The sequence below is a fragment of the Apiospora hydei genome (assembly GCF_038363865.1).
Source record: "Apiospora hydei strain CBS 114990 chromosome Unknown utg000009l_segment0_segment0, whole genome shotgun sequence".
Taxonomy (NCBI): Eukaryota; Fungi; Ascomycota; class Sordariomycetes; order Amphisphaeriales; family Apiosporaceae; genus Apiospora; species Apiospora hydei.
The window spans coordinates 4,575,462-4,601,408 of record NW_027117368.1 but is presented as its reverse complement, the minus strand read 5'-3'; the positions used below and the strand labels follow the sequence as shown (position 1 = coordinate 4,601,408).

General features: G+C 53.6%; 10 protein-coding genes across 10 annotated transcripts; 7 read left to right on the top strand and 3 right to left on the bottom strand.

Annotated features, from left to right (window-relative positions):
- Positions 1-51: 51 nt before the first annotated feature.
- PG997_013247 (uncharacterized protein) lies at positions 52-501 on the top strand (the record flags this gene model as incomplete). The annotated part of the gene is made up of 1 exon (XM_066817561.1): positions 52-501. The coding sequence occupies one exon, from the start codon at positions 52-54 to the stop codon at positions 499-501; it is 450 nt and encodes a 149-aa protein (XP_066663253.1).
- Positions 502-633: 132 nt separating this feature from the next.
- On the top strand, positions 634-1,137 carry PG997_013246 (uncharacterized protein; the record flags this gene model as incomplete). Its single annotated transcript, XM_066817560.1, has 1 exon — positions 634-1,137. One exon carries the CDS (start codon positions 634-636, stop codon positions 1,135-1,137), a length of 504 nt encoding a protein of 167 aa, XP_066663252.1.
- A 697-nt stretch (positions 1,138-1,834) lies between these two features.
- PG997_013245 (uncharacterized protein) lies at positions 1,835-4,309 on the top strand (the record flags this gene model as incomplete). Its single annotated transcript, XM_066817559.1, has 12 exons — positions 1,835-1,883; positions 2,009-2,093; positions 2,183-2,330; positions 2,385-2,447; positions 2,513-2,632; positions 2,719-2,792; positions 2,883-3,193; positions 3,268-3,341; positions 3,407-3,453; positions 3,531-3,680; positions 3,740-3,837; positions 3,990-4,309. The coding sequence occupies 12 exons, from the start codon at positions 1,835-1,837 to the stop codon at positions 4,307-4,309; spliced, it is 1,539 nt and encodes a 512-aa protein (XP_066663251.1).
- A 933-nt stretch (positions 4,310-5,242) lies between these two features.
- On the top strand, positions 5,243-7,266 carry PG997_013244 (uncharacterized protein; the record flags this gene model as incomplete). The annotated part of the gene is made up of 5 exons (XM_066817558.1): positions 5,243-5,891; positions 5,923-5,933; positions 5,991-6,287; positions 6,356-7,012; positions 7,102-7,266. 5 exons carry the CDS (start codon positions 5,243-5,245, stop codon positions 7,264-7,266), a joined length of 1,779 nt encoding a protein of 592 aa, XP_066663250.1.
- A 635-nt stretch (positions 7,267-7,901) lies between these two features.
- PG997_013243 (uncharacterized protein) lies at positions 7,902-8,617 on the top strand (the record flags this gene model as incomplete). Its single annotated transcript, XM_066817557.1, has 3 exons — positions 7,902-8,189; positions 8,258-8,357; positions 8,445-8,617. 3 exons carry the CDS (start codon positions 7,902-7,904, stop codon positions 8,615-8,617), a joined length of 561 nt encoding a protein of 186 aa, XP_066663249.1.
- A 338-nt stretch (positions 8,618-8,955) lies between these two features.
- PG997_013242 (Nitronate monooxygenase) lies at positions 8,956-10,090 on the bottom strand (the record flags this gene model as incomplete). Its single annotated transcript, XM_066817556.1, has 3 exons — positions 8,956-9,090; positions 9,169-9,574; positions 9,636-10,090. 3 exons carry the CDS (start codon positions 10,088-10,090, stop codon positions 8,956-8,958), a joined length of 996 nt encoding a protein of 331 aa, XP_066663248.1.
- A 4,158-nt stretch (positions 10,091-14,248) lies between these two features.
- On the top strand, positions 14,249-14,712 carry PG997_013241 (uncharacterized protein; the record flags this gene model as incomplete). The annotated part of the gene is made up of 3 exons (XM_066817555.1): positions 14,249-14,342; positions 14,400-14,459; positions 14,552-14,712. 3 exons carry the CDS (start codon positions 14,249-14,251, stop codon positions 14,710-14,712), a joined length of 315 nt encoding a protein of 104 aa, XP_066663247.1.
- A 3,927-nt stretch (positions 14,713-18,639) lies between these two features.
- On the bottom strand, positions 18,640-20,143 carry PG997_013240 (uncharacterized protein; the record flags this gene model as incomplete). Its single annotated transcript, XM_066817554.1, has 4 exons — positions 18,640-19,020; positions 19,075-19,288; positions 19,350-19,791; positions 19,924-20,143. 4 exons carry the CDS (start codon positions 20,141-20,143, stop codon positions 18,640-18,642), a joined length of 1,257 nt encoding a protein of 418 aa, XP_066663246.1.
- Positions 20,144-20,889: 746 nt separating this feature from the next.
- PG997_013239 (uncharacterized protein) lies at positions 20,890-22,297 on the top strand (the record flags this gene model as incomplete). Its single annotated transcript, XM_066817553.1, has 5 exons — positions 20,890-20,908; positions 20,968-21,142; positions 21,215-21,835; positions 21,891-22,004; positions 22,060-22,297. 5 exons carry the CDS (start codon positions 20,890-20,892, stop codon positions 22,295-22,297), a joined length of 1,167 nt encoding a protein of 388 aa, XP_066663245.1.
- Positions 22,298-23,271: 974 nt separating this feature from the next.
- PG997_013238 (Ubiquitin carboxyl-terminal hydrolase isozyme L5) lies at positions 23,272-25,062 on the bottom strand (the record flags this gene model as incomplete). Its single annotated transcript, XM_066817552.1, has 1 exon — positions 23,272-25,062. The coding sequence occupies one exon, from the start codon at positions 25,060-25,062 to the stop codon at positions 23,272-23,274; it is 1,791 nt and encodes a 596-aa protein (XP_066663244.1).
- Between the last annotated feature and the right edge of the window lie 885 nt (positions 25,063-25,947).

The following is a 25,947-nucleotide window of genomic DNA, read 5'->3' as shown; positions in this document are numbered from 1 at the left end:
GCATTATTTCCTCATCGAGAATGGATCTAATGCACACCAGCTCAATCCACCATGGCGCCAAAGAAGCTGGTCATATTCACGGGTGCGCCAGAAAGGGGCTCCCTTGAGCAGAATGGCCCAGGGTTATTGACCGAATTTTTGGAACCTCATGCCAAATTCATCCATGGACGGAACCCTTCGCAGCAGCATCTAACTAAACCAGAAAACCATGATGCTGATACAGCTGCTTGGAGGTCGATCCCGTTACACCGAAGCCAGCTACACACCGGGTTCTCACAAGTGCACGAGCTAAGCCAGAACTACGTTGGCGATGGCGATTTCTTCTCGTCAGTATCGGCTTCAGGCAGATTCCTAGGGACGGGTGACGAGGCCAGTGGGCTGAGTCAATCGTTACTGAACGATTTCTACGACCACTCCCTTGCTGTGCACGAGGATGTCCGGTCCTCTCAGCTGCCCCCGGAAGCTCCATGGCAGGATCACAATCCTTCATCACCACCCTGAGCTACGAGGACTCATTTAGTGAAGGGGGCGTCCTCTCAGGCAGATCGCACCCTCGGGCTGGGAAATGCGAGACTCAGCAACCTGTCCGGACTGCCGAGCGCGGCTCATCTAAAAGCAATCCAGCCTCAAACAATGAGCGTCAACCTCATCGTGGGCATCATCTCCATAGCAGAGCCGCGCACCGTCACGACCAAATGGGTCTCGAGCAAGACCCTTGTTGAGCTCTTGGTTGGAGACGAAACGAAAGCCGGGTTCAGCGTCACGTTTTGGTTGACTGCCACTGGCGATGCGGCAAATGAAACGGACGCGATTCTACGGAATCTGCGGAGGCGAGATATCGTGCTGCTCCGTAACGTCGCGCTGAGCGAGTTCAAAGCCAAGGTGCATGGCCATAGCCTACGAAAAGGCCTCACCAAGATCCAGCTGCTTTACCGGCAAAGGCTCGACGAAGAGGACGACGGGGGTTTCTACAGTCTCAGGGATCTCTCGTCGACGAGCGCAACCCATCCCCAGCTGTTGAAGACATCCAGGGTGCGTCAATGGGCGTTCGACTTTGTTGCGCAGCCTGTCTATGCCGGAGAAGGCAATAAGCAGGGCCTCAGGCGATGGGAGATGCCCCCTGACGATACACAATAAACAGAACAGGGGTGGTCAAACTGGCGGCACATACTGGCTCGAAGAACAAGTAGATTACAATTGAATAGGAGAAATTTGAATCATGCAGCAAAACCTCGAATCGAAGGCATGTGGTGTGAATGGCTGTCTGAAATCAAGGCGCCTTGCTCGGTCGAACAAGGTTTGGTCGACGGCATCCCATGACGTTTGTGGGTTAACCCTTGTCCTCAGTTTCCCCCAAATTGAGAATACACAATGTCCCGGTTGACTATGAAGAGATCTCGATACGTCCCTGCCGCGATACGATCTATGACCGATCACATTTGCCTCTGCAGACAGATCATGGGTTTGATCAAGTGTTGCAACGCAGTTGGACCCTTCCTTATCTGATGGCAGACGCCCAATCCCTGCCGGCTGCGTTTCCAGCCAATTGGTTTCGTCCGCCCGCTCTGATTGGGCCCGCTATGTCCCTAAAGTAACCGCGGGGCATGGGAAAAAAAGTGAAAAGTGCATGGCCTAGCATCGGAGCCCCTCCAAAATTTCATCCAGTCACCGTCACCCCGCGATCCCACATGAATTCACGCGCAATCGCACTGCACTCCCCCCTATAAAAACATTCACCCCATCAGCAACTTCTCCCCTGCTCAACGCTGTAGAGACCGTGCCAACCTCCCTATACCATTCCCTCAGGCCGACCTCCGTCGTCACTTACGCAAGAATGGCCGGCTACGATGCGTACAAGACCCCTCTGGACTCTCGCTACTCCAGTAAGTGATTCAGATCGTGTACCATTAGTCTTACGGCGCACGAGTTGCGAAATATATCGCACTTGCTGCTGCGCCACTTTTGACTTGCATCTACAGAATATGGCTAACCTCGTACTGTAACCTAGGCGATGAGATGAAGCAGCTGTTCAGCCAGCGCTCCCGCCATTCCACCTGGCGCAAGCTCTGGCTGTATCTGGCCGAGGCCGAGAAGTAAGTGCTTCGGGATGCTGCTTCTCGCCTTCGACGAGCCGGCTACTTGAGATTTGTTTGGCTTGATGGGAGACTGACCCTCGCGTTAGGGAACTCGGCATCGACACCATCACCGATGCGGCAATCACCCAGATGAAGCAGCACCTCATCGTCTCTAACGACGACTTTGGGGTCGCTGCTGTTGAGGAGAAGCGCCGCAAGCATGATGTCATGGCCCATGTTCATGCCTTTGGCCAGGTACGCATCCTGACTACCTGCTAATGTACCTACTGACACTGACATGAGTTGAAGGTTGCACCCGAAGCTGCCGGTATCATCCACTACGGAGCTACCTCCTGCTATGTTACCGATAACGTAAGGATTGGTGGCCCCGCGAGATTGGCTAGGCGTGTCGGGCAGTACTAACTACCATGTTGCAGGCCGAGCTCATCCTGATGAAGAACGCCCTGGAGCTCATCATGCCCAAGCTTGCAAAGGTTATCTATAACCTTCGGGCCTTCGCTCTCGAGTGGAAGGATGAGCCTACTCTTGGCTACACTGTAGGTTCCTGCTTGCGATGAATATATTTTCGGCTGGCATAATGTGCTGGGTCTCGTGATATCCACTGACACCAAGGTCTCTGCAGCACTACCAACCAGCCCAGATGATCACCGTTGGAAAGAGAGCCTGCCAATGGATTCAGATGCTTATGATGGGTCAGTATGCTCCATTTTCTGCTCAACTCCGGGAACGGTGACCCGTTCGGAAAGTTTTGCGATATAGGAACGCTAACCAGTATTCTTTATATAGATCTGGAAAACATCGAGCGAGTATACCAAGACCTGAAGTTCAGAGGTGCCCAAGGCACCACTGGTACACAAGCGTGAGTTTTGATCCGTGTATAGTGTGCAAACAGCACTGCAAACGCATCGGGGGCACGTCTAACGCAGTATGTTTAGTTCGTTCATGGAAATCTTCCACAACGATGCCGAGAAAAGTGGACCGCCTGAACGAGATCCTCTGCCAAAAGGCTGGATTCCCCAGCTGCTACGACATCTCTTACCAGACCTACCCTCGAAAGGTTGACCTTAACATTGCGAACGCCGTTGCTGGTCTCGGTGGTAAGTCTCCACAATCTGGCAGCGGATCCCATTGCCAGGCCACTGCTTCGCTGGTAGCTGACTTGTGCCGGCAGCAACTTGTATGCAAATCACTGGTGATATCCGCCATCTTGCCAACATGAAGGAGGTTGAAGAGCCTTTCTCCAAGGTAAGAACTTGTACAAGTCTTATATGCATATGCTCGTTGTGATGCGGTGACTTACACTAGAACAGGATCAAATCGGAAGCTCTGCCATGGCTTACAAGCGGAATCCCATGTTGTAAGTTCTCGGTGTCGGACTATGCCGCACTATAATCATTCTTTGGCAAACGTGGCTAATGACAAACCTCGCCTTAGGTCTGAACGAATTGCCAGTCTTGGACGCAAGCTCGCTTCGCTCCCGATCAACTTCATGAACACTATGAGCGTCCAGTGGATGGAGCGCAGTCTCGACGACAGTGCAATTCGCCGTAGCGACATCCCGGAGCTGTTCCTCCTCGCAGATGCGTACGACCCCCGAGACACGCGACTTTTCACCTGGCAGAAACCTTACTAACGTTGAGTAGGTGCATGATTGGCATGGACGCCCTTTCCAACGGACTGGTGGTCTACCCCAAGAGAATCCACGCGCACAATCTTTCCGAGCTCCCTTTCATGATCACGGGTAAGTGACTTTTTAGTTGGTATTTCCCAAACTCTTTGCCCTTTTTGAAAAAGGGGCCAATGGACGGATACTTGTGGGAGTATCCGCATCGCGCCAATAACAAGACATGAAGACTACCTATACTTTGACACGCGTTACTGAAATCCTGCCAGAGAACATCATTATGAAGATATGCGCCCAGGGTGGCAACCGCCAGGACGCACATGAAGAGATCCGAGTTCTCTCTCACCAGGCCTCCGCCGTAGTGAAGAACGAAGGTGGCGAGAATGACCTGGTAGAGCGAATCAAGAACACCGAGTACTTCAAGCCGGTATGGGGTGATATCGACGGCATGATGGATCCCAAGCTGTACGTCGGACGTGCCCCCGAGATCGTGCAGCGATACGCCGGTCAAGCAGGACCGGTCGAGGTGAAGCTCGCCCCGTACATGCAGAAGATCCTGCACAGTGCAACAGCACAGCTGAACGTCTGATCTCTCAATGAGAAGACCCGGGGCAGCTAAACTGTTCTTGCATTGCGTGGCGTTTAGGGGGGTAAGGATTAGTTGTGGTTGTGTATATTTGATGGGACCAAAAAGTAGATATAGTCAATGGCAAGTATGAGGCCTTCAGTTTCGAAGAGCCTGATGCGCTAACTTTCTGTGAAGCTCTGAATTGCGACAGCAAAATCATATTTCTCGATGGCGTAGATGCCAGTAGCACTCAGAGACGTATATTTCTGATGTTCGCAGTTAGGTTGACAACGTGGAGGGCCCGTCGGTCGGCACTCCACTGACAGGTTTATTATTAGCGCATTTCACCGTAGCAGGCAGCGCTTCTGGCAGGTCCAAGGCCAGTCAGTAGCTAGGTTTAGGCAGGGATTGGCACAAGAGACCCCAGTGCCGTTCTGGACCTGGGAGAGAGTGAGAGTTTCCGACGTCACTGGGCAAGGGATCGTTACCGACTCTCCTCCCAATCCACACCCAGGTACTTTATTTCTCAGCCTCTCCCCCCCCACATTCGTAGAAATCACACAACCTCTCCGTAGCAATGACGGCCTAATCGTGGCATTGAAAGACCCGCCTGTCCTCGGCATTACTCGATATGGAATCAAAGGTGTCCAATAACATCCTTCTTTTGTCATGATCAGTCGTGCCAGCTGTTGCGCCCATTCAATTACTTAGTCAATCAACTGAGAGCGAAAGCGCGTCGTGACCCTCGCAATACCTGAACACCTCCAAACGCGCAGGCACCCGAGGCCTGGCTGAGCTCTCAACACTGCTGCACTTTCAACACTTCCAGAGATAACTCGCCGTCGTGTAGATTGATCAAGTCGGATGGCCGGTATAGGCTACGATGAGGTAGCAGCGATGGAAGGATTAAAAGAAGGAGACTCTGGTGGAGCAAACATAACAGACAGCGGAAGAATGGAGAGATCGCCCTTGTCCAAGACCAGGAGTCTATCCGATGGAGGAGGCACGCAGCTGTCCCCCTCACCGCTCATCGTCGAAGCTGCGCGACGGACTTCGAAGGACGACAGCTCTCTGCGAGACCCGGGCTCCTTGGCTGCAGGAGCGACCAATGCCGCTCCGGTGACTCCCCGAAGGCCAGAGTTCCCCATGCGTGGTCTTTCAATACAGCTTCCTCCCCGCGACGCGTCTCCCATCCCGACCCCCGCCTCGATCAAGCCAAGTCCTTTGTCCCCGAAGCTCGATCATTCCCAGATCTATGCATCGCCCACAAACATCCTTCCCCGACGGTCGCGAGGCCTAGACTTTTCGAGGGCAGCTACGAGCCTGCACCACTCGACGCTTGCCGAGCAGTCCTCGCCCGACTCCTCCCCCACCATTGGCGGCGGCAACGGCCGGGCCATGAACATTCCCGGGCGCAAAATCGGCGACTACGGATTCGAGCAGTCGAATTCTCTGTGGTCCATGATGGGCAACCAAGAGCGCATGAACATCTCCAGCTCGGTCGGTAGCGGCAATGTGGTCGCTTCGGACAGCTCGTCCAGCTCGGACGACGACGATTTGATGGACGACGACATGGAAGACGCCTTCATGGGCACCCCTCAAGGTGCTAAAGCGGACCTCCAATGGGCGAGCAGACCCCACAAGGGTATGGCATGAGTCCTGGCGTACCCTGGCTTGCCAGCAATTCACCCGCCGCGAATAGTTTGGCCAGCTTCCGGACGCGCCCACGGAAACAGCCAAAGAAAAGTCAAGAGGTTTGCTGGGGTTGGGTTTTAAAGTCTACCAGCAACGCGAACCTGGGAAAATCGCCCCCAATAACATGGTGAAGGATATGAAGGACATCCCCACCACTGCACATTCAAGGAGAGAGAGCATCAGCTGGGCCGCGAATCAGCTACACATATCAGGCGCTGATGCGGAGGATAGGGCCATGGACTCCGTGGAAGGTGGCCAGAGAGGCGTCATCAGACGCACAGTCACGCGGCGAGGCAATCTCTTTGTAAGACACCATCTCTGCCAAACTCGATCTTGCGTTCTCTAGAGGACACCCACTTACATTTAGCACAGCCGAAAACGAAAGGTTTCGCCCGTATCCGAGCGGCCCTTGCCGAGGAAAACCAGCCCGTCGACTGCGAGACTCGGCGCGAAGCCGAAGTCATTCGCCAAGTTCGCGAAAGCGACATGGACCTCGAACCGCGGATTCCTTCCGGCCCACCTCCGCCGCTAGACATTGCCGCAACGCAGAATTCGCCCAACTTGCAAGCCGAAAACCTGGACGATGTTGTCGAAGACGAGATGATCATGGGTGAGTCCGGCCTGTCGAGCAGCTTTAAACAACAGGCTATGAAGAATTTCAAGGGAAACCGCTTCTGGGATACATTTTCTGAGACGGGCAGTGTCGCAGGCAATAGAGTTACCCCTCCGCCACCCGCCTTCCTTCCACGTGGCTCGTCGTCTGGAATCAGCGAGGATATTAATATGGACTCGCCTTCCCTCTCGGCCGGATCTGGCGCCGCGAGCCTGTTCGGTCCCGGGCCTGCTCTGGCGATGATCGGTACCGGCAGCGACAGTAACCGATCCGAAACCCCGCAGCCGCCTCCTTCGGCGGGCGGCTCGCAAGGAGGCGCTCGAGTCCCTCCCACGGCAGAAGAGATCACGCGGCGAATCAATAACAAGAGGCGGCGAGACGATGATCTGGATTCCGTAAGCTTCAAGCGACGAGCGGTAAGTCCTGGTATGAGTGTGCATAATTCGCCCGTCATGCAGAGTCCTTTGCAACGTGAGAACATGCCTTGGGGCTCCCGCCCGGGGAGCAATGGGGAGAGAAAGCATCGGGCACACCCAGCGATAACGGAAGCTCCGGGGGTAACAACGGGAGCGCAGGACCGGGCAGGCCTATCGCCGGCAGCAAAGGTCGCGTTGGTTTCCAGGGGATGACGGATACTCATGATGGCCTCATGCGGATGAGTATCGAGTAGGGGAGCCGGCCGAAGGGCGTCGTTTCTTTGCTTGCTAGCGTTTTCAGCGTTGATATTGGTACTTTCGGTGGTGGCGCCTAGGGAATCGTTTCGGGCGCCTTCTACAAAGTACATACATACTACCAGACATGTCTAAAGTCTGGACAGCCGTTCCTCGGTCTCTCCATAGGCGACTGCGATCACATAGGTTACCGTTGCATGTACCTATTCACGGAATGAACCGTTCCAATCCGAAGCTCTCGGATATTTTAATCAAAACCCTACACATGCGTACACATAGGGCGTGATCAATAGATCGAGTTTAATACATCTGATGACTTGCAAGTTGGTGAATCCGGGACCGGGTTTCGGGGCCGATATTAGTTCGGACAAGGTTTGGCACTTGTCGAGGCGACAACAAAGCGCGGGCTGGGCTGGGCTGGGCTGGGATCTAGCTCCTGCGAGGTCCATCGCGGCGTCGCCTAGAGCGCGATATCCGACCTACCTTCACAACATCCCTTGAAAGCCTTCCCTTACATGCCCCCCTTTCATGAAGATCGTCTTTTTCCTCGTACTGTATCAATTATCATCAAAAAGCAACACCATTGAACTAACACCATCGCTTGGGAACTCATACATCACCAACGACGACAGCCATGCCTCTCCGCGGACCCGTCCCCGTCAACCACTGCACCCGCTCCAACTCGGAGCGCGTGGTCGTGGGCCCGACCACCATCTACATCTACGAAGACGGCTCACGCACCGACTCACGCATCGGCTGCATGGTGCTCGAGCTGCCCGCGGGAGCCTCGGGCCCGCCCATGCACTGGCACCGCTTCCACGACGAGTGCTTCTTCGTCACCAAGGGGTCCGTCACGTTCGTCACCCCCGACGGCGACGTCGTCTGCGGGACGGGGGAGATGGTCACGGTGCCGCCGCGCGCGGTAAGTGGGCCTTGCTCTCGCTGGACTCCTCCGCTGAATGGATGGGGCTAAACATGAGTGGTTGCTAGGTACATACGTTCAAGAACGCCAGCCAAACTGAGGACGCTGAGTTCTTCATGACGGCTACCCCTGGTACGTCGAGACCAACTATCAATCCGTTCGATCCCAGTTCTATACGACTGGCGTTTGCTTTACTAACCCCTCTCCTCTTACTGATAAACAGGCTATTACATGGACTGTAAGCCCCCGTCCCAGCTAGCTGCCGCGAGCACTCCTTCAACCTTGAATCCTGTTTGCTGAATAACAAAATAGATTTCCGCACGATGAGCAAGGTGACGACCGAAGGAAAGAAGCTGACCCCGGAGCAAACCCAGCACATCATGGAGCTCTTTGGCACGTTCCCGCCCGATGTGGAGTCGGAGCCGTAAGATGGGGTGGGGATCCCGCACTCTTGGGAGTACAGTAAGCATGCCCCAGACTCCAAACTGGCTGGGGCTGACATTAGGTCGGAATGTGGAGTGGTTTAGCAGCAGCGAGTCTGGGGATAATCCACAATGCCAAGGGACCGACTCCCATGTTGTGAAGAAAATCCGGGGGCACGTTGTTCATATTGTTTCAGCCATTCGGAAGACCAATGATCATACGTTTGCATGGCAATTGGTCCCCTTAAACTAGTCGAGAGTCTATATGCCTTTGAATCTCTATTATACACACGGAAGAAGGTATCATGCAGTTGATGAATGCTGTATCCTCGTCCTCGGACATTTCATAGCTTGGCCCTGGAAGAGAGGCTGAGTTTAGACTTGAGAGTTTCCTCCGCTTCTTTCTCGATACGTTTAACCAGCACGTCGCAAGTCGGGATGTCGTGAATTAGCCCGATGACCTGGCCAGCTGTCCAGACCTGTGTTCGCTGTTGTATCAGCAACTTATCTTTCTCGGTAGGAGGGAAATAGAAACGTGGGCTTTAAGCAGAACTTACACCGTAATCGGGATCACCGTTGACAAAGACCTCGCGACCGCGCTTGCCGCTCATCAGCGGCGCCATGGGCTCGAACGTGGTGCCGTCGGCGGCGGCCTCGACCTTGATGGCCTCCTCCGTCACCTTGTTACGGTACAGGCGTGTCGTGTTGGTCCACTTGCGCATGACCAGCGACGTGTCCGTCTCCTGGGCCTTGCAGATGGTCTCCTTGATGTTCTGGTGGATGGGCGCCTCGGCGGTGCACATGAAGCGCGTGCCCATGTTGATGCCCTCGGCGCCCAGGCACAGCGCCGCGGCCAGGCCCTGGCCGTCGGCAAACCCGCCCGACGCGATGAAGGGCACCTTGAGCGACTGCCGGGCGCGGCTCAGCAGGATGAAGTTTGTGATGTCGGACTCGCCCACGTGACTGGTAGTACTTGTTAGCATATATATGCAGGCGGAATAGTTGCGATAAAAGAACAACTCACCCAGCGCACTCGAAACCGTCTATCGACAGGAAATCAACGCCAAGCTTAATGGCGCTCTGCGCGTGACGGATGGTGGTGCACTTGTGCAGGATGATGACGCCAGCGGCCTTGAGCTTCTTGATCACGGGACCAGGGCTGTTACCAGCGGTCTCGACGATGTTGATGCCCTCGTCGATGACGACCTGGGCGTAGGCGCCGTAGTCGGGAGGGTTGAGAGCGGGCAGCAAAGTGATGTTGACGCCAAAGGGGTGATCCTTCTTGGTCATGGCCCGGCACCGCCGGATCTCCTTGCGCAGGTCCTCGGGCGTCGGCTGCGTCAGCGCGGTCAGGATCCCCAGACCGCCCGCGTTGGACACGGCCGATGCCAGCTCCGCGACGCCCACGTGCTGCATGCCGCCCTGCACGACGGGGATCTTGATGCCCAGGCGGCGAGTCAGCTCCGTGTCGAAAGGCATGGTGTGTTGGAGGATAAAGGTGGTGGTGGTGGGAAGTCTGTTGCTTTACGGGGCTGTCAGATGCTAAACTAAAGCCGGCGGAAGTAGGGAGATCCCGAGAGTTTACGGGCCGCGAGCGACTTGGAAATTTAATCAAATGGAATAAAAAAAAACGCTGAAGAGTAGTTGTCTAGTGGAGAGAGGTATTTCCAAAATCTATTGATTCAAGATGCGGTTCTATGCGTTGTTATGAAAAAGGGTCGCATCGCATTCTTTCAAAGGAACGCATTCACCTGACCTCATGAGATGCCGAGGTACCCCACAATTCGGCTGCTCCCCAAACCCCTGAAACTCGGCGTCGGTGAAAGTGGCTAAGGCTGCGCAAGCCACACACTCACACACATACACACACACACACCTACCTTAGGTACCCTCCATGACCTCGACATGCCCTTCTTCGCTTGAAGGGGAATTTGTAAAATAATATGCCGACGTTGAATCTTTAATGGTTGGTTCTGTTCTTTCTTATTCCCCCGATTCATTGAACCCGAACCGAACCGCTTAGCAAGCATACCCCCGTCATTCTCAGATGCCAAAAGCACTGCACGAAAGAAACGAAGACGGGTATCACCAACAGCCAAAACGGGCTGACTCGTACGGGAGGAGAGTTCCTCGTTTTTTCCTGTTGTCATGCCTACCCGTGCCACCAGCTGCCGTGCGACGCCTCTTCGGAGGTCCAACAGATAACATGTAAACCACCTGCTGGTTCTACATGACACCACTTTCTGCTCCATACCCCTTACACTACGCGTCAGCCTCTTCTTTTGTGCCTTGTTGTACCGGGTCAGCTTCGCCTAATAGGAAAGTTCGACTCGACGGACCGGGAGGACTTCGCGGCGAGGCCCTCTGTTCGAAATCCCTTCCGAGCTTGCGACACTATCCATGGAGTACGGGAGGCCGATTGGCCCGAAGTGCCCCGTGGGATGGACGGACGGGAAGGATCCTTTTTTCCTCTCTCTCTCTTTGCTTGTGAAGCTCGGCCCTTTGGAAAAGCAAAACAAATCGATGGCGTCTGTAGGATCCCTTCCGTCTTCCGTGGGCAGATTTCCCGTCCAACATGACACCAAACGCAAAAGATTTGCTACAGATCGCATATGGCAACAAGATTTGCTGCCTTGAGAAAACGAACCTGAGTGGCTGATTGACAAACGTACCAGCTGCTGCCTGCCTAAACATCCACCTCCCAGCAGGACTCTGCAGTCAACGCTGGCAACTCACTGGATTGAGGAGTCTGCTGATGGCAGCAGTACCGACACGTAAGCATGGTATGCTTGCTGGCAGTTCGAGCCCGACTACTCCGTTCCTGTTCTACTACCTATAGGTATTGCGATGGTTCAGGTCATCTGGGCAGAGAGGAATTGCATCAAACTCCGACTCCGCTCGGCAAGTCACAGGCGGCTTGTCCGACTGAGTAGCTGTAAACTCCTGTCACATTTCTGGTTTACTTTTCGCCTGTGGGAGCGGCATCCTCTTCCGCGCCCTGGAGAGTCTTGAGCTTATGAATCGTGCCTCACGTCAGTTTCACCTGCTGTGCATACACGCGAGCTTATTCATCGGCTTCCACTGGTATGACACAATGGCGAGGTAACACCGGTCTAGGAGGTTTTTCTGGCTCTTTGCCTTTGCTGCATCATGCTCTATCACGATGCAGAGTCCCAGCCGTAAAGTCGCACTGGCATGGCCGAGGACCCGTGCTGTCGGATCCGCGCGCGTTGCAGAGGCGCAGGCTGGCAGCTGGCATGCCTTTTCCTGTACGGTATTCCTTCTTATTGCGACGCGTCCAACTGCACGCCATGGCCCGTATCCTAGTTACATCTGTCAAAAGGAGTTGGCCTTGTTGATCTACATACCTACAGAGTTGAGGTACATGTAATGTACTTGGGGTTTTAATCCGACTGGACCAGGTCACGACTGACAGCCAGGGGGGACGACGGGGACGACGGGGACGACGGGGACGACGGGGACCTCCAGCCAAAGTCGCGCGAGTATGCGGGGTCGCAAGGGACAAGCTGGATGCCCCGCAATTGGATTGGCAGCGAAATGGTGCACACCTTCCAGTGGGGACCTCACCTGGTAAAAGGTGCAGGTGCCTACCAAACAACACCGGCGCCACCACCGACACATTCTGGATGTAATCTATCGCTTCCACGTCAAACTTGTTCCCTTATCAACTTGACATATGCCGGGATGCTGGGGAGGCCCAGACCGTTTCGCATATAGTGATGCACGCCTACCCAGACCCTATCTGCGAAAGATCATATCATCAATTGATGACGACACTAGGAAAATGCATCGGCTGCTTGCCATGCTACGTGGATCAATCCATGCATTAACCAGGCAGACCGGTAGTTCCTTAGGTAGGTTAAGTAGGTTGGTGCACTTACAGCAGTAGAAGGGCTACACAGCTAACTACATAGCTCGCTGTACGGCACGGCTCAGCCCCCAGAGGAGAAGTGACGACAACGTAGACGAGGTAAACGTTTACCATGACTCTGACTCAAAGGACAACACAGCTGCTGCCCAATATACATCTTCCAACTACGCCTACTTCTTCCAAAACGACATCAACCAACCGAGCAGCGACAGCCACTGCCGTCAGTCAGACGCATGAATGACCCTTGCCAGCTAGACTGCTGGGCGAGGACGCTTGGGCACGAGCACAAGCACGAGGCACCTATCTCACTCGCCCTTCGACTTGAGGTCTCTCCTTCTTGATGCAGACACCCTAGTCGCGGCAACACGCTGTGCTTTCAAAGGCTACTTGACTGCTTGCTTGCTTGCTTGTTAGGTAGGGGCTTGCAACGCCTACCCTACCATAAAGTCCCATCAGATGTGATGTACTTTATTTGGTTTTCACCCATGGCTAGCAGCTTGACTTTTGATTCTAACCCGTTCGTTTGCGAAAAGCAAACATGCTGGAGGAATGACCGCCCAGCAGACGCGATCGCTCTCCTTGCAGACAGGTACACCACGCCGGGGTATTCACCTGGGAGGTGCAAGTTTCGGCATCTTGCTGCCTTGCTTAGATGCCCACGTGCTACTTTACCCGCCGAAGCTGCTATAAGGTATGGTAGGGACCGTTCGGCGTTGGGTCTGATCGATGAACGACAATCACTTTCTGCGACGCAACGCAACGGCACAACGCCAATGAGCGACCACAGGAAGCAAATCCATTGGGCAGCAAGAGCCTCCTCTCCGATGAGCTTGTTCGTCCGTCGGTAGCGACAGCCGCAGAGGATGTGCAGTGCTACCCTAGGAAAAATTGTCCGGTCTGTGCTTGGGTGACGACGGTTGGTGACATCTTGACGGCTGCTGCTGTGCGCCTCTTGGTCGCTATCTGCTTCCTCCCGTCAAGCTCCCAGCAACACGCAGCACAGCAAAGTGACAGACAGACCGACTGGCGAGTCTCGATGTCTCTTTATGCGTTCTTTTCTCTTGGTGAATTCCCTGTTTCCCTCTCATGATGCCAAGTGGCTGGCTGCTCGGTACGAGTGGGACGAGAGCTCGACGACTTGATGTCTGTCTATCTGTCTGTCCGTCTGTCCGTCTTGCAAACAAGCTACCCAAGGTACCGAGACGCCATGACTTAGCATGCGGAGGTACCTGTCAATCTTGATCCCTTCGCTTCCTGTGTGCTCAAACACGCCCCCTTGAATTTCATCAGAAAAAGAAAGCAAATTATCTAGCAAGTAGCTATATGAGTGCTTGCCCAAAAAGGAACTGCCAGTCTTGTTCTCGACAGAATGCTAGAAATAGAGCCCTCTTCCCTCATAGAACGATGCACTCTACCGTCATTTGTAGAACACGGTCTACTTCCCTGTCACTGCCGCCTGCAACATCGCGCAAACACCAGCCGTGAACCAGCTATACCCGACCCGTCGCTTCAAACCATTACGACTGTTGTTGATTGATACTGTGCTCCTGGCCGGCCAGTTCGACTCGAGCGTCCTGGGGATATAAATGCTCCCCGTCTTCAGCGCTTACTTAGACTCGTCTTCATTGTTACCATCGCCTCCGAAATCCTCTTCCTACTGAAACTACACAGACACCTTTGCAGGCCAAACGAGAAGCTTTCATACTATTCTGAATCTATACCCGTCACGCCACTAGCTAGACGCCATGCCATCTTCATCATCTTCTTCTTCACACCACCACCACCACCATCACCACAGCCACCAAACCACTTCTTCGCCGTGGCAACAGAAACTCGAGGGTCAGTACTTGTGAAGGTGCCCGAGGAATCTCTGCGGACATTGCTAATACGTCTTAGAGGTCTGTCGTGAATGTGACTCCCCAGCCCCGGATTATCAGCTCGTGTCTGATAGGAGAGGTTAGTCGAGGAAACCCGTCGCAGTCCATCCCTTCAGTGTGACTATCAGGTCTCGTTGCAACATGATCTCATACTGATGGACGGGTGAACAGGTGGTCGCACAGCTTGGTCAAGCATCGTTGTCGTCTTCAATACGACGATCCAAGCTCGCTACTGGTACGACGGCAAGAACCTCAACAACGCCCGGGAAGACGCAGCCGAGGCAGCCCTGAACTGGCTGCACCAGAACTGCGGCCATACCCAAGCATACTAGCACGGTGGCCGTCTCTCCTTTTCAGACTTCAGTGCTATGCACACGTTGACGGACTCCCAACTTCGGCTAGCCTCTTTTCTTCTCCATTTCATATTCTTTGGTTCTATCTTTTCTTGAATTTGATCTGTTGTTTTCCTTCCATCCCGCTTGTATACAATAGAACGGGCTTCGGGCGGGCGTACTTGGAATGGCCTCACGGCATCAGGGCGAACAGTTTCTTGGGGAATGATAACCGCGGGGTTGCACTGCATACGAGTTTCCTGGCTGATCACAGTCGTGGCGTTCCATCACGGTTCACAATGGTTCGCGTTTCTTCTGGTCTCAGCCCTCGACAGCCTCCCTTTTCCCCTAGCTTGGCTTAGTTGGCCGGTACCGAGAATCTACGGTGCGGTGGAAAAACAAGGATACTCGACCAGGAGGAACAATCTCTCTTTGCCCTCGATGTGGCGGATCGATGTCCAGGTCTCTTCTCGTGCGCTTTGATTGGACCCCTGACACCTGCAGTGTAACAGGAGCTCGGCTTCCAGAATGTTTCTGGAATTCTTCTCCTGTTTCGGTACGTCGGGCCCTTTGTTAGGCACTTTCCAACCTTTTTCATTCTGCAGGATGTACAGCAGGAGTCAATAACAGCCCAGCAAACTCCGACATACTCTCAGCTCTTGTGGAGCTGCGTAACAGAAACAGGCATCGACAGGACCCAGGCACAGATACAGACAACGAGCATGCCAATGCATGCTGACGGGTGGAATGGGCCACTCCTCGTGGGGTTTAGGGGCGTTTGGGCAATTGTCACTTTTGGATTTGGAATGGTACAGGAGGGAAAAGCACATTTTGAGACTCGGCGAATTTGGGAAAAAAGATGCAATTTTTTTGTTGTGTCGGAAAAGGAAACGGTGAGACGAGACTGTTGATGGAGGGCGCATGCTCCGGACTCGTGGTGTTGGCTTCTTCTTTTTGCTTTTGATTATTGTTCCTCCGTGGATCCCCCACGCAAACGCTCCGATATACCCTGGTATCACTTCCATGCCACTGCTGATGAATGGAATCTCGATGGCCACGTTCAATGTTTATGCCGCTCCGAGCACGTCCCTGATGACTGTTGAGCCTATGTCTCGCCGTTGTCGGCGCTGTGTCTTGTGTCTCCGGCAGTGTGTAATCTTGGTTGCTCCTGTCGGATACCGGGATGAAACCCACGGAGCGTGTTTCTGTGACTGGGCACCCCCTTGTCTTACTAATTCCCAGTTTTGCAGGGTCCCCGGGCTAGGGAAAAGGAGGAAACCCAGTCACCGGTGAAGTCGAACGAAGCCTTTTTACTTGACACAGGTCGCGCTTGTCTGATTCTGGAACAAGGTGAGCGAGACATACAATCCCATTTCATTCCGACTCGTCACATGAAAGTAAACGGCCACGACCGGGCCCCTCCTTGGAGCGAAATCGTTCGTTTTGATTGCCTATACATATCGTTTGTCATCGGGACGCGCCTGGTACAACAACGAGAATGTGACCTCTCACCGTTTCTATGTTGTTTCCCCAGGTAAGTACTCTACTCCCCCATGGCCATGAGATTAATGTCAAATAATCAATCTACCTCATGCCACCGATTGAATTACGTAACGTAGTACATGCAATATGTGTGGGGGCATATCCAGACGGGAACGAGAAGGTCGCGGGGGAGAACGCAGAGGGGAGAAAAGAAAAGGGAAGGGTATAACAGCAGATAAAAGTCTGATATGGTGTAAAGCAAACATCCTACCTACCCCATGGTGCAATCGGGAAAAAGGAAGCAGTTTGCGGCTGTTCTGGAAGCCGGTGTAAATGAGCCTCATCCAAGTAGCGTCTTGCCCCTTTTCTTTTCGATTCATCTTGCGAGTTTGAAATCCATTAGCGATATATTGCCATGTTTGAGTCAAGTTGGATGCTGTTCATATGAGATGGACTACTTGACGTCTCATTCTCCTCTCTCCGTGTCGCCTCTTGCCTGGCGACGACGGCAACGCACATGATTGCCGTTGAGCTTTCAGCTACCTCGGCCGATGATCTCTTACTCCATTGATAACGATGTCTGACATTTTGATCATACAAGATGTTGGGTTCTGCAAGATAAGTGTATCGAGCGTGGGATAATGCATCAACCTTCCAATTTAGCTGATGTCAATCCTCCTTACCCCCAGACCCCCACGACATCTGATCCGACCAGCCCGAAGCCTATATATTGCAATGATATTGCTTGGATGGACGACAAGACGGTCCTTGCGCCGGAGTGTGGCTCATCCCGGCTTAAAGACAGACCCCATACGCCTCGTGTGAGGTCATTCGGACGCCATAACTTCCAAGCACGTTCCATCGTGTTTCTCCAGGTGGCTTGCTCAGTGGCTTCACCGGGTAGCAGAGCCGGCCTACCAGCCCCCAGCCCGCATCACGAAAGTACATCACATGAGCGCTGTCAAACGCGCCATGGGCCGCATCGTGTCACTTATAGACACAGAGTGTACGGTAGGGAGTACATGCATTAAAGCTTGGAGAGTTTCCTGCACATCAATCTGTACCTAGGTAGGTAGATATACTTTTCACGTCGACACTCCTTCCTCCACCCGTTATGTGTTAAGATTATGACATGAGAAAAGGAAAACTACAACAGACGTCAGCCAATGGATTTTCCCATCTCACTCCGAGAAGGAACACTTATCAGAAGAAACGTCTTCGGCAAAGCACGTACGTACATACAAGACAGAAGTCGGTGTAGCGGTCGTGGGGAGAAAATCCCCAAAGAAGAAGCAAACTAAACTGCGACAAAACTGCTTGGCTTGGTCAGCGGATGTCCTCCTTTCAGCCGCCAATCCATATCTGATTGGGCCCAGCGATCCTGGCCGGCCGTCATGGCTGGGGATGGGGATGTCTAACATATATCTGCGACAATCAGATAGATTTCCCTATGAGAGAACTGCCGGCACGAAAAGGACGACGGCAAGGCGACGCAAGGCGACGCGAGGCGACGCGGGGCAATGCGAGGCAGCGCAAGGCAGGACAGGGCAACATTGCAGAAAGGGTACATATGTGCGTTTGAAAGCTGGCTGGCCGACTGGCTGGCGCTCAATCGACAATGCAAGCCGTGAGTAGCGTAGAGATGCCTGTTCAGGAAATTCGGCTACACTACATCTAGATAGCCGTCCGCTGTCAGAATTGAGCGAAAGGGGAAAAGCAATGAGAGAGCCAGCCGTGCTGGTCCTGTCTAGGAGCAATTTCAACAGCATCATGTGCCATGCACCACGACGCGTTGATGCCCTGCTAATACAATCCCCTCAACATATGACCGCGCATTGCCGACGATTTTGGTGATGGGATGCTGTTATTGAATAGTATGAACCGTACGTAGCCTTGGTAGAAACACATTCCGGGCTCTGCAGAGATGTCCATGTGGGACTTTTGATGGACTGGGTACACTTGACGCTAGACCAGTATGCGTTTTTCCTTCCTTCTTTTTCTTGTTAGGCTTTCTTTGGTTACGGATTGAATCACACAAGACCCCCGTGACGATCTGTACCGGAAACCCGGCCGCTGCCGAACACCGAAGAGTCTCTTTGTCACAGACCAAAAACAAAATGACATGTCAGTCAACGTGGCTGTCTCATAAAGGCGGTAAGGCCTTGCTCATGTCCTTTCCGAGATAGACGTGGACAGCGACGGGAGGATGTATCGGTTTCAAGTTAAGAAAGACCCAACAGCTGTAAAGGGGTATTGTTTGGTATAAGCATGTCATTAAGTGGCATGTCCGTCAAAAAAGGGTATCGCGTTGGAAGGGCGTCATGAAGCAATATCTGGTCTGCAGAAGAATATACCAGCAGACCGTCAGGGGGACGTGGGAATAAGCCTCCCTCGTCATCCATCGTCCCACGAAGTGCCGTGTCATCATGGATTCGGTTGACTGGCTCAGTCGTGTTGGAATAATCTAGATAGTGACTCGCCGTAGTGAATTCTCCGTATAGCCTCCGCGAAAATGGGCGCTATGTCCAGAATTTCGAGCTTCGGGCACATCGCACTGTGCTGTTCCTGCGGCACCGAGTTGGTCACAACAATCTTGTCGATCGCCGAAGCATTGATGCGCGCTAGGGCATCGCCGCTGAATATACCGTGCGTCAAGAGGGCATAGATGGCGGTCGCGCCTTCGCGATGCAATAGTTTCGCGGCGCGTGTGATCGTGTTTGCAGTATCCGCCAGGTCATCGACGAGAATACAGACTCGATTCTGGACTGACCCTACAAGCATCATGGTGGCGTTTTGGCGGTCTGTTATGTTAATCGGCCGCCGTTCCTAGCGAAACATTAGTCTCCATTCGGGCCCTGACCGGATCTTATCTCAACTCACTTTGTGGATAAGCGCAAAGTCCATTCCGAGAGAATCGGCAATGGCTGTCGCCCGCTTCGCACCTCCTGCGTCGGGAGAGACGATCACAGCCTCCTTGAAGTCGGGAATCTGCTGTCTGATGTAGCTCTTCAAGAGCGGGCGGCCGTACAGGTTGTCCATGGGTATGTCAAAGAAACCTTGGTACTGCGCATCATGCAAATCAAGCGCAACCACACTGACGGGGTATTAGCATGCCTGCGTGACAGGTAGCCAGTTCATAGAGTCGGTATACATACTGGTCAGCCCCGGCGCATGTCAACAGGTCCGCGATCAAAGTGCCAGCCTGTGCCACCCATCTCTTATAGCCGGGCTTTGCCTCGACGGCCTCGACAGCTTTCGGGTCCAAGTTCACGTCGTAGTCGTGAGTGGTGAAATTGCCCGTCTGTGACGTGACGGAGCCGGAGTGGCTTCGACCAGTGTTTCCGTTATGCTCGTGGTGCGAAAGGCGGACCTTGTTAAGGGCCTTACTCAAGTCGCCGTTGCTCATGGCGGCACTTTGGGCAACCCCATAACCAGGGGTGGGCGGCACACTTTCGAATGTGTACTTGCCGTCGGACGTCGGCTTACTGAGAGGAGCGCCTTGCTTGCGGTAGGCCAGGTCGGGCTGGCGCGAGTAGGGGAAGAGGGGAGTCACGGCCGTTACTCGCTTGGCGGAGCCTGTCTTGCAAGCCGATATCACTGGTGATGCATACTGGTTAGCCAGGCAGAGATAGACATGGGAAGCAGGAACCCAAATATAGGACACGATTGGCAGTCACATTGTCACAGAGGCAAGGAGCGACGGCAGTGGGAGAGCGAAGGTATACTCACTAATGCATAGCTCCATCAGATTATCGTTGACTGCGCCGCCTCCGGTCTGGATGATGAAGACATCCTTGCCTCGCACGGAATCCTTGATTTCGCATCTACTCTCGCCGCCCGAGAACTTGCTCAAGACGCGATCGCCAGAAGCTATACCAAGAAGGTTGCAAACATTCTCGGTCATGCGCGGGTGCGAGTTGCCCGAAAGAATCACTATATTCCTAACCATCTTGACTCGTGTCGGGCGTTTGGGGGCTTCTACACGGCAAGCTGCCTGGCTTGTCGCAAGAGGTGGGTAATGCGCCGGGGAATCTGAGGTGGGTTGTCCGTCAAATGATTGCGTCTGGCGGTATTGGTATTTGCAGAGTTGATCATATCTGGCTGTTGTTGACGAAGGGGAAAAGCAGCAATCCAGTCATCGTATGACCTGACTTGGGGAGTAGGACCACATGCAAAGTCAGTGTTGCGTCAAAAAAAGTTCATCGAAGCTAACGTGGGGGAGCTGCGATGAAAAGAAAATTGGCCCAATCAATCCGATCCAATCCGCGGGGTCACAGGTTGCAGTTGAAGGTCTTGGCCTGCGCCTTCCGATAGTGCGAGGCCCGCTGTCTGTGTCTGGCAGCAGCTTGGGCCCTAAAAAGAATGAATTGAATTGGCCGTTGACGGGAGCTTGAGAGCCCCTGGGAGGCACTAACCTTAGTGGGCACTGGCCCAGGTACAGTGTCAACCCCCCTGAGCCAGCCACAACAAATACTGTACGGGTAAGCTGAAGTCAATGATGTGACGACAGGCGCGGGATCGACGACGACGCGGGCTGCCAGGCAACAGGGGTTTGCCATTGTTGATCAACCAAGGTGACTCTGCTTTTTTATCGAAAGAACGAGAGAATTGGCCCTTCTATTTTACGGCCGAACCCTTCAAGTGCATCCTGGATACCTTGTGCCTTTGCAAAGAGTTGTGTATCATCGGTCAACAATGCCTGAAATCGCCGAAGGTAAGGGAGCCTGGCCTGTCAACCCCTAGTGCGAGTGAATACTGACGCGTAAGGCGTAGTTGCTCGTATAACCCATTTCCTACGCCAGCATTTGGTCGGCAAAAGAATCAGCAAAGCCATTGCTGCAGACGACAGTAATGTCTTTGGCAAAGTGGGAACCAGCGGCGCCGAGTTCCAAAAGGCCGTTACGGGGAAGCAGGTTGTAAGCGCTGGAAGCCAAGGCAAATATTTCTGGTATGATATGCATGGCTGGCTGGGCACCAGAGGGGATCGTGCACTAGGAGACTGAGACAATGTCATTCTTAGGATTACTCTGGATAGTCCACCGCATCCAGTCATGCATTTTGGCATGACGGGGTGGATCCACATCCGCTCGGAACAGACAGGCTACACGCGGTACATCGAAAAGACCAAGAACGACAAGGAAGAGTGGCCGCCGCGCTTCTGGAAGTTCCAGCTCGAGACCGACAGCGACCCCAGGGTCGAGGTGGCCTTCACGGACGCCCGGCGCTTCGGGCGCATCCGCCTTGTCCACTGCCCGGGTGACGACATCCGGAAGCACTCGCCGCTCAAGGAGAACGGCCCCGATCCCGTCGTCGACAAGGACGTCTTCACCGAGGACTACCTCAAGCAGAAGATGAGGAATCGCCACGTGCCCATCAAGGCCCTGCTGCTCGACCAGGCCATGATCAGCGGCATCGGCAACTGGGTCGGCGACGAGATCATGTACCATGCCAGGCTGCATCCCGAGCAGTACTCGGACGACTTCAGCGACGAGGACATGGGCAAATTGTTCAAGTCCATCATGTACGTGTGCGATACGGCAGTGGGTCACCTAGGCGACTCGGACAAGTTTCCAGAAGATTGGTTGTTTAACCACCGTTGGGGCAAGGGGGAAGAAAGACGCTGCCACTACTCTGCCAACCGGTGAGAAGATCGTATTCATCACCGTTGGCGGTCGAACCAGCTGTGTGGTGCCTAGTGTACAGAAGAAGACGGGCAAAGCAACTGTGCCTGATACCAAGGAGGAGCGCCAAGTTCTGGACGAAGGCTCGGACAGCAAGTATTTCGAGGAGAAAGCGCCGAAGAAGGGGTGGTAAAGCCAAAGCTATCAAGAAGGAGGAGCAACAGCCAGCGCCAAAGGCAGCCAGGTCGGCGAAGCGCAAGGCTGTGAAAGAGGAAGAAGAGGAGGAGGAAGCAGCTCCTGAGGAGGTGGCTCATGTCAAGAAGAATACAAAGAAACCCCGAAAGGGTTCTACTACAGATGCAGAGCCTATCGGTGGCAGTAGCACCAAAACGAAGAAGAGCAAGCCGGCAGCTAAACCAGTGGATCCTACGCCGGACTCGGGTCGCAGACGGTCGGGGAGGCTCAGGGCAAAGGAGACATAACATGGTCTTTGAGTTTGCCTAAAGGCGGCACCATAACTGTATTGATAGCGTGCTTCATGGTGGTTTTCGGGGCGATACTCCTGTATGATTTGGATGTGGTACTAGTATTTGGCTTTTACGCGTAGTAATCTGCCCCTGACAATTCCTGTTTACTGTGAAGGCACTATTCTGCCACGTAGCACTCTGATGAGCGGTTGAGGGTCGTTTTGGTTGTTGGTATATTTGTCTTTTGTCTACTTCTAGGATTTCCGCGGTGTCTATGCCACCGCTGATTATCTGCTCCATGACATTGCCACTCGTGTGCTAACCCTCGGCGCCTCCTCTTGCTCAGTACCATCTGGCCTCCCCATGATAAACTGCGAGCAGCCGAATTAGTACTGGAGTTGGTGATGATCTGGGAATCCCCAGTGTCGTATGTAAGCCATATGTTTGCGGTCTCCTCTCTCTAACACATCAATTTCGTGGGTGCTTATCTTGTTTCGTCTTGGCTTGGTAAGTTTTCACTGCGTACGGTCATAGTGTTGTTCAATGGGCCGGAAACTTTTGACTGAAGAGCAACCAACGGGTTTATTGGGTTCTAAGCACGACCTTCGCTCACTGGAGAATTCATAATGCAGGAGTGTCATGAGTTTGTATTGTATCATGTCTATCGTGAACTACGACACTCCCATGGGTCATGTCAATGTGGGTTTCACTATGTAGCTGTGACTGTCAAGCGACTGCGACAACAAGAATCGAGATATCGACAGACTAGTACCAGAAGTCTAGGTACAGTCAAGCAGACAGAAAGTGCATCTCATTTCAGCTCATGAGTTAATGAGAACATAAAGCACTAAGCCTGACACATAATCGTTGCTTTTCCCCCTTTTGCAATCTAAGTAGCAGCCCCCAAAAACGCCTTCGCTCTCCACGTGAAGCAATACACACTATGGATGGTTCGTGCTTCCTGTAATCAAGTAAGGGATATGTATGTCTCAATCCTTGAGAGCTTCCCGAAGCAGTCCCATCTCCGCCAGTTTGACAATGAACGCGTGAATCGCCGGCGTGTAGTCCAGTTTCCGACTCTCCATCTTGGTCATGGCCTCGTGTCTTATCTCGATGATCTCCTTTTCCTCAGGTGTCGGGTTCCGTTTCTCTCCTTGCTCCACTCCGGGCGTAGCCTGGTCGTCCCCATCAACGCCGGCCACGAGAGGCGCGTCGCAAACAGCCAGCAGGTTGTAGTTGAGCTGAGCTTCGGCACTGGCTTCCATACGTGCCACGATCGCGGATGCGGCGATGTGCAGCCACGGCTGTATTAGCTCGTTGTCTTTGGTGCTACCACCTGGAGACTGTGGGGTGGAGTACGGGCCATGGCACAGCGGCTTAGCCTCTAGGCCGTCGAGTTCCCAGACACGGCCGGCCACTGGGACATAGGCTATGTAGTGGTTCGCGATCTCTATGTCCCTCTTTCTTTTCCTCGGGGGCTTCTTCTTGTTCCCGTTGCCTGAGGCCTTCCGAGTCGCTACCTTCTTCTTGGCATTGGAAAGCTTTTTCTTTTGGTCCTTCTCCCACTCCTCAAATTTGTTGTCCAGCAACAGATCCTCGGAAAGTAGGTCGAGACGCCTTGCGGCACTGTTGTGTATTCCACGGATGAAGTCGTTCTTGTCGAGCATTTGACCTCGGTGTGGCGGTGGTAGATCCGCGGTGGCAGCCTTGAACTCGGTTAACTCCGGACCAAAACCGGGATCTGTCGCATTCATGAGGATGTTCATTATGGCGACGGTGGCGCAGGCATTGGCGGTGGTCTGGTTGCCGAACCAGAGCCCCTCCGGACATTCCTCGCGCTTTTCGGTCATATCCTCATCCTCCTCATCCTCGTTGTATTGGTACAGGAAAATCAAACCGTGGGCAGGCCGCGGCAGAAATGCCAGAGTTTCCGGGTCCAAGCCCCAAAGCTCGCGAATTTGGAAGCTTGGCGCACCGAAGGACTGCAGCATGGCGTTGAAGAAAGCCGGCTCGGACTCGATCTCCACCCAACCTGCGAACTCGTTGCGCTCGCCTGGCTGCATGGCAGACAGGGCGTGTTCCAGTTGTGCGAGGTTGGCCTTCAGCGTTTCTGGCTCCATCCTTTTCGACGCCATTTCCGACGCCTTACGTTTGGGTCTGGTTAACAACTTGATTCTTGTAGTACCGCCGAGGGATGCTGAAGGAGGCTGGAATTCTTCATCTTCGTATCGATTGACGACCTTTCTCGCACGTCCGGAGCGGCGAATGGGCTTGGTAGGCTCGTCATCTTCACTAACAACTGCCATGGGATCAGGTTCCGGGAGTGTGTCGTCGTCCTTGGGCTTTGAGGATGACGGAGAATCAGGCTGGGCGTTCTCGGCGGGGTTGAGCGTGCTCGTATCCCAGTTCTCTGCCTCGGCTGAGGTGACCACCTCCGTATCCTCCCGGTCTTTCTTGCCGTCGCTCGCCGTAGTGGTGGGCTCTGGTACTGTGCTATTACTTGTAGCGGTAGGTTGCTCAACTTCCATTTGGTGCTGCGCGCTCACACTCATGACATTTGAGTTCGTGTCTTGCTGTGTTGTGGTAGGCTCAGAGCGTGCTTCCTCCATGCCATTGTCCGCTGCGCTTTGCGATGTGGTTTCCATCATGCTACTGTTCTTGGGATGGCCTGAGTCTGGTATTTGATCGGGGGTTCCAGGTTCGCTGCCTGTTGCCTCATCCACCTTGGTACGGCTGCCCAGGTCTGCGCCTTCGTCCTTTGTTGCGGCAGTATCATCCATGATGCGTGAAAGAATGACGATGGCCGTGGTGAGAAGGAAAAGACCGGGTGAGAAATCGGCGAGAGGCAGCCAACCGATTGAGGCCAAGATTGGTGATTTAGGTATTCAAAGATACGTCAGGAGCGCCAGGCAGAGGCTGTAAGAGGTTGCAGCATTGGAGTACAAGCCGGCAACTCGCAGGTGACATTGATAAGGGTAACCACTACAGAGGTTGCGAGTTGGATATGGGCAGATTTAAAAGAAAAGTACAATTCGGATAAGACAATGGTTTGGTCTCATTCATGCATGAACAATCGCTGCCATGCTTGAGATATTCCGAATATCAAACAAGGTGGTATCTTTGTGGTCTGCTGGGGTCTCAATGCCATGAAGGCTGTTGGTAATAAGCAACAGAGCTGCTAGCAGTAGGAGCTGTTAGCAGCAGGCGTAGCTGGGAGTAGCTATCAATGTAACCTCACCTAGCTCCAAGCTCTAGTGGGTCCGCAGCTTCGGGTTGAGGAATGCAATTGGGCTTTCGCTCGTGTGCTCGCGGGTGTGCTCGCAAGCTAGCGAACGGTTTATGCAGGCCCAGCTTAGTGCACAACAATGCAGCATATGTGGATGCAGCGTTCAGTGACGCGCCCGTTTGGGGTGTCCAATCTTTTTGGACGTGACTGGTGCGGAAAGATTTCGAGGCATGGGTCGGGCCTAAGTGTCCAGTGTGTTTACTCCAACCTGAGCCTGAGCCTTTGGCCTTTGAGCTTCTGAGGATTCATTGATTGCTCCAACAACAAAGTATTTCTGGATCCCGACGATTTCTGCCTGATCGTGGGTAACAAGACACGGTTGACCGCCATTTTTATTCCCAACCAGCCGGCCGGCGACCCATCCCGTCTTCCTCTCCCC